The sequence below is a fragment of the Gopherus evgoodei genome, chromosome 10, assembly GCF_007399415.2.
Source record: "Gopherus evgoodei ecotype Sinaloan lineage chromosome 10, rGopEvg1_v1.p, whole genome shotgun sequence".
Classification (NCBI taxonomy): Eukaryota; Metazoa; Chordata; order Testudines; family Testudinidae; genus Gopherus; species Gopherus evgoodei.
This window is the reverse complement of record NC_044331.1, coordinates 70,988,568-70,999,182: the sequence shown is the minus strand read 5'-3', so window position 1 is coordinate 70,999,182 and position 10,615 is coordinate 70,988,568. Positions and strand designations below refer to the sequence as shown.

Genomic DNA, 10,615 nt, shown 5'->3' with positions numbered 1-10,615 from the left:
GCAGTATTGTTTGCCAAATGCTTTAATAACTTGTAATAATGCCCCTTTATTTACACTAAGATTTGAATCCAGATACTGATATGCCATCCTGGCAGCTAAAATGCTGTCTGTCCCTCCCCATAAAAAATCCAGAGAAGGATTTTAAAGTACACAGAATGCTGCTGTGGGAATCTCCATTGTAATGTACTGGTCACTGAGGAGCTTAAAAACCCCTGCAAGATTCATTAGTCAGTGTTTGTCACTCAATATTACTTCTCTGACTTTCATTACTGTGCCTAGACAGATTCAGCAAAGCATTTAAGCACACACTTCAGTGCTTTGCTGAATCAGGGTCATATAAACAGTCGAGAGCTTTTAAGAAATGGGACCAGGATCCACCACAGCTAAACTGTCTGTAAATCTCGGCATAGCAAGAAAACTAGAGAGCCATGTACATGGCATCACCCTTTGTTGTCTTCCAAAGCCTGGCTAGTGCACCGAGTTATCTGTCTGGACCACATCCCCAGGAACTAGGGTAACCCCATCCATATAAAATGCCTTTTACATGACATCTGAACTTGAATTGTAAGTGGGTACTTGCATAACTTGTGTGTTTAAGGGGGATTAGACTCTGTTAGTGGCCCAAATTAAATTATTTTGAGGTTCTAAGAGAGGCAGCTTTGTTCCTGCTAAAGTGCTGTTTAGCAATGTGGGGTCCGGTCTCTGTAAGAGATGCAAAGAGAATATTTCAGAAGTATATGGAGAGTCCTACTGAAGAAGTAGCAGCAGCAATGTTTGAAAGGTAGGAAGTTGGGTCCATTTCTCCCCTGGCCACGAAGAATCCTACCAGAGGGGACTCACCAAAAAAAGCTGCCAAGACCTCCTTGGTGAGTTCCCTCTGATGACTGTGGGAGGCTCTGAGCCTGTGCCTCAGTGGTTCTGGCCACTGTCCATGACAGCCAGACTACCAGGCCCTCCACCCAGTCATAGCTGCCTCTAGGATCCCTGCAGCAAGTAAGACTGTGCAGAGCAGGCACCAGGGCCCTAAAACGTACACTGGACTCAGGGATGGTGACATGTAACTCCTCTTATCCCCCTCTTTCATTTAGTTAAAACAGAGTTGTACAAAAACTAATTGACCCAGAGAGACAGGCACAAATGGCTGCGGTGCTGCTCCTGTCATGCACTTCAACATTTACTCAAACAATCCAGTATTTACATTGCAATTAAAGTATTTAAAAATGTTTCTGACCTTCATTAGCCTTTCCAGGTTGGCGGCTTCCCAACTGCTGCACCCATTTTCCTCCTAAGCCAGCTTTCTCCAGCTGACATAGGGATCACTAGAATTCATTTTGGGCAGGGAGGGGAGACAAAATCCTGAACATACTTAACTGCACCTGTTACATATTAGAAGCATTTGCTAAAGTGATCTGGACCTTACCATTGCTTGTCATGTAGGCAGATGAGAGCCTTCAGCCTAATTCACTTTGGGCCAATGGCTGGTTAGCACTTCATTTGCAACAATGACTTTAAATGCCAGACCAAGGCTCTGGGCCCACAGGGATCTGGGTTTTTAAAACCAAAATAGCAGGAAGGTTGTCACATTATTTAGACTTGTCACAGGGCACCCACCACTTCCTCCTAGCTGCTCTGGAGAACAGCTCTCTTCCAGGTCTAACAGCTGCCCTTGCAGGCTCTCAACCAATTGTCCTCTTGCTTACCGCCACTCACCCCTCACTTCAGAGGCTTCAGCTTTGGCTTTGTAACTTGGCCTTCCAGCCAAACGATGTGCTTTCTCCTTCAGTAAGACTTTATACCCCAGGATCTGTTGATACGGCCAGTCGTTCTCAACTTTTCCAGACTACCATACCCCTTTCAGGATGCTGATTTATCTCACGTACCCCAAGTTTCACCTCACTTAAAAAATATTTGCTTACAAAATCAGACTTAAAAATACAAAAGTGTCAGAGGACACTATTACTGAAGAATTGCTTGCTTTCGCTTTTAACCATATAATTATAAAATCAATTGGAATATAAATATTGTACTTACATGTCACTGTGATACTTGAGTGTGTTTTTTCACTTGTGAGCCTTGTCTGAAGCCTGGGCCCCCAGGCGGAGGGGGCTGAAGCATGTAACTTAGTTTTGCAGGGGCCCCTGTGGCGTGGGGACCCAGGCAACTGCGCTGCTTAATGCCAGCTCTGCATTTGCAATCCCCCTAAACCCATCACATGACCTCCCTGGGCACTGAAATCTCCAGGTTGAGAAGCACCATTCTAGATAAGTTGAATACACTCCGGAAGAACTCTGCATACCAGCAGGTTGAAAACCACTAGTCCAGGCTATGCCACTCCATCACTGATGGGTAGGGGAACCCAGGGCCACCCACTACTCCACATTCCAGCCCAAGGATCCTGCAACACCCAGCCAAGGTCTGCTCAGTCCCAAACCTTGCTGCTCTCTCCCTGGGCTGCTGCCTATGCCACCTCCCACCTGCGTTGCCAACCCTTCAGGATTCCCACAGTGGAATAAATATCACATTACACTTCAACCTCTCTAACCATTCAGTGACAGACTTGAAGGTGGCAATTTTGCAACCAAAAAAAAAGTCAAAAACAGACTCCAAAGAGAGACTGCTGAACTCTAATATGCAAATTAGATACAATTAACTCAGGCCTAAACAGAGACTGGGAATGGTTGGGTCATTACACTAATTGAATATATTTCCCTATGTTAAGTTCTTCTCACATCTTCTATGGGTCATCTTAATTATCACTTCAAAAGTATTTTTTCTCCTGCTGCTGATAGCTCATCTCAATTGATTAGACTCTTCCAGTTGGTATGGGTACTTCCACCTTTTCGTGTTCTCTGTATGTATAAATATCTTCTGCCTGTGAGTTCCATTCTATACATCCGAAGACATGGGCTGTAGCTCATGAAAGCTCATGCTGAAATAAATTTCTAAGTCTCTAAGGTGCAACAAGTACTCCTGTTCTTTTAATGGCCAAAGTCTCTCCAAACTGCACCAAGCATTAGAGTAGGGAGAACTCATAGTCTGTCTAAATTGCAGTAAAAATCCCATGGCACCAAGGCTGAGGCTGGGCAGCTGACTCTGGCTGGCATGCCTCCAGCTACAGGGCTAAAAATAGCAGTGTAGCTGTTCAGGCTTGAGCTGGAGCCCAGCTCTGAGACCTGATGAGGGGAATGGGTCTCAGAGCCCAAGCATGAGGAGCTACACTGCTACTTTTAGCCCCGCAGCTTGAGCCTCACAAGCCCACGTCAGCTGACTCTGGCCAGCCGTGGCCATGCCACAAGTTCTGTATAGCAGTGTAGACACACCTATGAGGGTCAGAATGGCTTCCTGTTGCACTCAGAGCACCTTGGGTTGCACAGGTTCTTCACACAACACACAACCTGTAGAACTCTTTGCCAGGAGCTGTTGTGAAGGCCAAAACTGTAACAGGATTCAATGAAAGAACTGGAGAAGTTCCTGAAGGATAGGTCCATCAGTGCCTATTAGCCAGGATGGGCAGGGATGCAACACCATGCTCTGAGTGTCCCTAGCCTCTGTTTTGCCAGAAACTGGGAGTGGACAACAGGGGATGGATCACTTGATGACTCGCTGTTCTGTTCATTCCCTCTGAAGCACCTGGCATTGGCCACTGCCGGAAGACTGGATATTGGGCTAATGGACCATTGGTCTGACCCAGTATGGACGTTCTTATGTTCTAGGGGTCTCTGCAGCTGTTCTCTTCAACGCCCCCTGCAAAGGATCCACCAATCTCTCCCTCACTCAGCCACCAGCCTGCTTCCCCCTTGCACTACCCTACTCTGTGGGGACAAAGGTAGGGCCCATGAAGCTACATCCTGTGATGTAGTGCATGAGCACTTAAATCCTGCCCTTGCCCCTCTGCAGCATAACCACAACTAGCCTGCTAACATCAGCACTCTAGGGCTCTAGGTGGGGACAGCCGTGACATATGCTGTACATGCAACATTTCCAAACAAAGAAATGTTAGCCTGGCAAAGAAGAGAGGGGCTAGGAGTAATGCAAGTTTTTATTCCAACATTTTTTTTAAAAGTTTCTTTTCTTGTTTCGAGATCTCCTGTTTCATTTATTGTATTTAACAGTACCTAGCCCAGAATGAATCCTAACTGATTACAATGCAGGCTTTATTAAGAGAGATCATTTTAAATGCACAGATTATCATTGTCCAACTGGTAAATATACAAAATATTTGTTCTGTAATCACATCATTTTTGCAAAGATCACAAGTGAATTAACTGTTAAATATTTATATTACAATAGCACCCAAAGGGTCCAAATGGAACTGGGGTCCCGTTGGACTGGATGCTGTACAAAACACAGCCAAAGACAAGCTCCTGTCTAGAAGATCTTACAATCTAACAAATCTCTTTTAATGTTTCCGTTGAAAGTCACTTTCAAATATATATAACGCAACAAGGATCACATTAATTATTGTGCATTTTAAGTGAAGTTGTAGGACTACATTTTAGGAACGTGAGCCAAAGCACACTGAAATGAACTGGAACCTTTCCATTTAGTTCAAAGAGTTCAGGGCAAGGGTTCTCAAACTGTGGGTGGGGAGCTCACAGTGGGTCACAACCCCATTTTAATGGGGTAGCCAAGGCTAGTGTTGGCTGTGGGCCCCAGCAAGTCTGAAGCCTAAGCCCCACTGCCAGGGGCTGAAGCCAAAACCCGAGCCCCACCTCACAGGGCTAAGGTTACATTCCCCTGCCCAGGGCAGAAGCCCTTAGGCTCCAGCTTTGGCGCCCCCTGCCCAGGCAGTGGGGCTCAGTCTTCGATCCCCCCTCCTGGGGTCGTGTAGTAATTTTTGTTGTCAGAAGTGGGTCATGGTGCAATGAAGTTTGAGAACCGCTGGTTTAGGGCATTTAGGGTCTGGTCCAAGGCCATTTTGTTAGGTAGTATTCATACCTGTTTGATCATACTAATCAAGCTACTCAAAATACGTTTCTATCGTCATTAAATTTGTTCCTTCGCCAAGTAGCAGGATATTTAAGAATTCAAGGGAAAAAATCCAGGTAACTGTGGTTAAAGAAATTAGTCCTGCTATCCAAATATCAGGCCAGTTAGATCTGTCCCTCCAATAGCTGTATACATTCCAAAATACTGTACCGGGCCATAAATTTCATTATTCCTGCACCAAGCTTCCCCATTACATGGTGTCACTTGGGAGGAAAAAAGTTACAGCCAGTATTTTCAATAATGACTAGTGATTTAGGACATCACTGTTGGGTGCCCAACTCAAGGTACCTTATAAAAAGAGTAATTTTCCTAAAGTGCAGAGAACCCCCTCCCACTGAAAAATAATTTGTTTATAAAGCCCGCCCTGCAAAAGCAATGTAGGTGCTGAACAATCAAACATTTCTCATTACAAATTAAAGGAACATTCTGACCTCAAGAAAATTACAAACAAAGCAGGTAAACAAAAAACTGTAAGAACAGAGAAGGTGTTTCAAATCGGGCAACCAAAATCACTAATCTCTTTGAAAAGCCTAACCTACAATTTAGGATAATTTCAACAAGAATTATGAGATCTAGTCACTAAACATTTGTCTTTCCAAAAACAAACAAAAAAGAAACCCACTAGGAGGAAATAACTCCTTAATCCTCCAAATGCTGAAATATACAGGAATGCATTGAGATGAGAGATTGAAGCCAGTAGCTAACTTTAGCTGCCTTGTCTGAAGCTGTGAATTTGTGTGGAGTATTTTTTTAGTTGTTCATCGCGTTCCTCATCACCGTGTTGCTGTTGGTAATGCTGGTACAGTTTGGAGCCACTGGATGCCCCAGTTCCTTCTACAGTTGGAAGATGCCCACTGGACATATGGAGTATGGTGGAAGTCAGTGACTTAATGTAATTTTTGGCTAGCGTCAGAGTCTCAATTTTAGAAAGTTTGTTCTCAGCTCTCACATGAGGGATAACCTCCCGCAAGGCCTGGAATGCATTATTGAGCTTGTGCATTCTCTGCCTCTCCCGTTCATTGCTTTCCAATCTCCTTAAGTGTCTGTCTTTGTTGTTCCAAGAATGCTTGGCTTTGACTGTACCGGTCTTGCTACTCTCATTGTTTCCGCCTTTTCTCCTTTCTTTGCGTCGCACACATTTTACCGGTTCCTGTTTGCTCAAAGTTGTCTCCCCAAGAAAGGCTTCTTTGTCAACAGCAAGCCTGTGCTTCGTTCTTTTGCTTTTGGTCTTCATGTTTTAGTAGATGATGGGGAAATGTCACCCAGCCTGTTCTCCCACTAAGTTAATCTTCTGGTACTTGCCATCAACATGCTGCAAAAACATAAACATCAACATCTTCAGCTGTCGTTACATTTCATACAGAACAAATGGAAAGTCATTGTGCCGTTTTGCTTTGTACCAGCATTAACCTGCACAATACTGTGAAACTAACAGCTGGATCTTTTGTTTATAAGTTTTAGTGATTGTTAACGTCAGCCCATCTGGGCTCTGTGAATGGAAGCAGAGCCCCTGGAGAGGATCCTCTTAACCACAGCATGTGGGCGGTGGTGGTGGTGATGTATTTGCATCTTGATTCAGGCATGTTAGTGGGACTCGGGGGGCGGGGGGGTGGAGAATGAGGGAAGGAGCCTGTTACTACATCTGCTCATAATGTAGTTGCTTTGGATTTCAGTTTCCAACTGGCAACATTCATTGTCTCATTTGTCTGATTCAGTGGGCCTCTGTTTGTGCCCCTCTCCTCTAACTGAAGGAGAAGCCACTGTAGTTCTCTGTGGCAATATCCTCTCCGGGTTCATTCAGTCCTTGGCCTCTCTGCTGAGAATGCCAATGAGCACGCTAAAACTGGAGCAAAATGAGTGTTTGATGTGGGCTCCTGTCCACTAGAGCCTAGTAGCTTTCAATCCAGTTCCATTTCACACATGCCACAGGCCAACTTAAATGACTACAATGTGACAATGCTGATAACCACAGTGTATAAGGCATTACAAGGTAGATGGACGGTGGAAACATTTGGCCAAGTTCTCCTCTTGGCTACAATGGTATCACTAGTTTAAGTGAGAGAAGATTTTGGTCTGTCATGAGCAACTAGAAACAGAATAATATAAAAAAAAAAAAAAAAGTGACTGCAAACATTGGTGAGCCGAGTCTGTTCCCTTAAGCAAGAGCTGACCTGAGGGAAAACAGGAAAGGGATTTAAAGGCTGGAGTGAGATTTAGCGTTTCCAGTTTAGAGATCTCAACAGCGAAAAGAGGTCTTCGGCCTCAGCAAACCAGAAAGCGAGAAGCATGACAGGAGCATGACTGTCAGTAAAGGCTTAGTTATAAACTCCCTTTCCTCCCAGCTCCTGGCACCCACTCCTTATGAGCTGAATCACATCCACGTGCAGTGAACATCACGCACGCACACAGAAGCGGTTTGGGACTAGAACCCTGGATATCCAGCTCCAAAAAAGGCAAGTCTCTTCCACTGGAGCTAAAGGAAAACTTGTGAGAGTAAGAGGTCCTGTTTGTGGGCAGCATCACACACTCACATCACAAAGTCAACACATTATGCTTTCCTCTGAATGCCCCCTTTCTCTTTCCCCTCATTCCTTTGAGTGCTGCTCTCCTGCTTCCTCTCACAGCTCTCCCAATCTCACCACATGCCTCCCCACCTTCTCTCAGTGCCAGCCAGATACCTTTTAGGAGTCATTAACTCAAATTTTTATTCATTTCTCATTCACAAGCCAATGCCCTTCTATTTGTCATTTGCTTTTAGTCTCGCCTTTAAAATGCCAGCTGTGTCAGCTTTGTCCACAACTGGTGGAAGGCTCAGACTGCTTCTCCTCCTTGATGGTCTTCCCAGCTCTCTTCCAGGGACACCACCTTGCTATTTTGGACTGCTGCATTTAGAGGAGGAAGACTGGCCGTTATCAGTACCCACAGTATGGTGCAGCAACAGCAGAGTTCCTGCTGCACAGTGAAGACTGGCATGCTGGCAGCTGTACCTCCTCCAGCACTGATAGCAGCAGTGCAGGAGGGGGAGTAGGTTGCAGTCTCTCTTCTTTCACCAGCTAATGGCAAGGGTACAACAGTTTCAACACCAAGCAGAACAGCAATTTCTACACCTCCCAAGTCAATAATCTAGCCAACGCTGGCAGGATGGCAGAGTCTATTCTTCCTGTGCCACGGGACAGGGCACCTGCACAGGTGCAGCAATGCCCCTTCCTTCCAGGTGGATGAGCGATAAGACAGAGACGATGCAGCAGCACTCCCACCTCCACTCTGTGCCAATGCTTGGTACAATGGCAGCCATCTGACAGCAGCCCTCCTTGTCCTGGTGATTGGTATTAATGGGAGGGAGAGTCCATTAACTCCCCCTAGTTCCAGTCTTAAAAAATATTTCTGGTGATGCATTGAAATGTGAGTGGCTGGAGAGTCAGACTGCTGTTAGAGACTGAGCACAGAGCTTAACTCCCCTCCTGGAAGGACAGGAGAGGTGCACCACCACTCCACATCTCCACCTCTTGCAGTAGAGAATAAAACTGATTGAGGATGCTGGGAAAACTGACATCCCTGCCACCACCTAGGAACATCCTCAGCTGCTCCCTTCTCCGTATCCACAGCATTCCAGCTGCACTGTGCCAGCTATTCTGGCCATTCTTTGGGTTCATACCTCATCACAGGGTACTCAAGTTTCCAGGCCAAGGATCTCTGCTCACCTCACAAAGTGGTTTGATTAGGGGGCCTCCAGCCCAAGGCTGCCAGGGAGCAAGACAGGACTGCATCTCAGGTTTCACCCACCAGCCCCACACCATGCTGCCTGAGAGTCATGGGCGCCTAAGGAAAAAAGCTGGGAGACAGGGCTGATACTGGGGAAAAGAAAAACTAAAGCCAAGCCAGGAGAAACCTTGGAGCTTCTCTCTCTGTAGGAGAGATGGCAAATCAGAAGTAGGATGGAACAGTGCAAACAGGCACCAAGGAAAGCAGCCAAATCCCTGCCTCCTGTGCAGAAGGCACTGCCACTGGGAAGGCAACCAGCTGCTCCTTGACAGATACCCACCTTCCTGGACTGGGCGTGGCAGTCAGCAGAGGAAAGGACGGAACTCCTAGGAGAAGAGAATTTGGCAGATTAAGGGGAGCATGGAGCGTGGTAGAGCCAATAGACTAAGGACAGCAGGTGACAATAGGGTAGGTGAACTGGCTTGGAGGAAGGTTGCTTTCAAATACAGCTACACACCTCAGACCCATCTGCTACCCACCCCCCAAAAAATCTCCCCTCCTCTAGCCCACAGCCCTATAGTGTAACCTGACAGGCTTGGCACTACCTCCAGAAGAGATGGGGAGACAGTGGGAATGAGGGAGAGTCCTGGTGGGAGTTTGGGGTCTGCCAGGGGCTTGGGCAATGCAAGGGGGAAGAGCAGAAGGGGCTTGGGAGGGGGGAGTAGGAGGCCAGAGGTGGCATTCGGAGCTTGCAGAGCGGGAGGAGAGGCGAAGGCTCGCGAGGGAGCAAGCGGGCAGGCAGAGGAGGAACTCGGGGCAGCGGGGGAAGGAGCAAACTGCCTGGAGGGAAGCGGGGGAAGGCACAGGAGAGAGCGAGCGGAGGAAAGACCTACCGAGGGCGGAGGGGGACAGGCGGCGGGCACAGCGGGCTTGGAGCGGTCAGTGCAATTGCAGACAGCGGGAGCCCTTCCCTAGCCCCCCACCGCGCCGGGAGCCCGGTGCCCGGCACGCGTACCTGGGAGCCGGCGTGGAGCGCGGGCCGCCGGGCCAGCAGCCGCTCCAGCGCGGCAGGTGGCTGAGGCGCGTGTGACCGCAGCCTGCCCGCCCGGCGGGCCTGGGACACGTCGCTTTAGTGCCGGAGCCAGCGGGAGGCGGAGCCTGGCGCAGCGGGAGCTTCCAGGCAAATCCGCAATGGGGGGCGGCAGCTGCGGGCGGGGCTGGCCGAGGGGCCGCTGCCCGGCGGCAGAGCCGGGCCCGTAGAGCCGCGGGGCAGGTGGTGGTTTCCACTGAGCAGCGCGGTGAGAACGTGGGTCCTTATCGCGCGGGCGGTACCGCCCGCTCCTGCAGCACACAGGGCGGCATTGTGCGGCCCCATTTAAGCGTGAGATTCCCCCCCCCCGCCTCCCCAACGAATAAAAGCCGGTTTGTGTAACATGTTGGAGAACTTGTTCAAACACAGGCTAAGTCATAGGAAAATAAAACAGCGGGAAAGCTGCCCACATCAGTGCAGCACAGCTAGGGTGACCAGACAGCGAGTGTGAAAGATCAGACGGGGGTGGGGGGTAATAGGAGCCTATGTAAGAAAAGGACCCCCCAATAGGGACATCGGGTCACTCTAAACAGGGCTCTTTTCCTGCAAACATTGCGTCAGTTCACCTGAGGACAGTTTCTGCGTGCAAACTTAATATTCCCAAAATTTCAGAGGGATTTTTTTTTATTGTTGGAAGAGGTGCTGGGCGTTGTGCTGCAATTCCATCTGGTCACTCCGACTGAGCTGGTTTTGGATGGGTCAGTATTCTGGGAGACTTCCAGTTCAATACCAAGGTGTTGCAAGCAGGACTGGCGATTCAACAAGCAGAAACTCTTCCCTCAGTCAGTACTGGAACAATGCTCCAACATAATTGTAGTTGGCACTGTGCTGATA

General features: G+C 48.0%; 1 protein-coding gene across 3 annotated transcripts; it reads right to left on the bottom strand.

Moving 5' to 3' along the window:
* Positions 1–4,038: 4,038 nt before the first annotated feature.
* On the bottom strand, positions 4,039–9,784 carry BHLHA15 (basic helix-loop-helix family member a15). Of its 3 annotated transcripts, XM_030577995.1 has the most exons (3): positions 9,707–9,774; positions 9,032–9,077; positions 4,039–6,301 (listed from the first exon to the last, which is right to left on the bottom strand). In XM_030577995.1, exon 3 carries the CDS (start codon positions 6,221–6,223, stop codon positions 5,696–5,698), a length of 528 nt encoding a protein of 175 aa, XP_030433855.1. In that variant the 5' UTR covers positions 6,224–6,301; positions 9,032–9,077; positions 9,707–9,774; the 3' UTR covers positions 4,039–5,695. The 3 variants fall into 3 exon arrangements, with proteins under 3 accessions (XP_030433855.1, XP_030433856.1, XP_030433857.1); XM_030577996.1 differs by lacking the exon at positions 9,032–9,077 and having other exon boundaries at positions 9,707–9,784; XM_030577997.1 differs by lacking the exons at positions 9,032–9,077; positions 9,707–9,774 and adding an exon at positions 9,585–9,634.
* Positions 9,785–10,615: the final 831 nt, after the last annotated feature.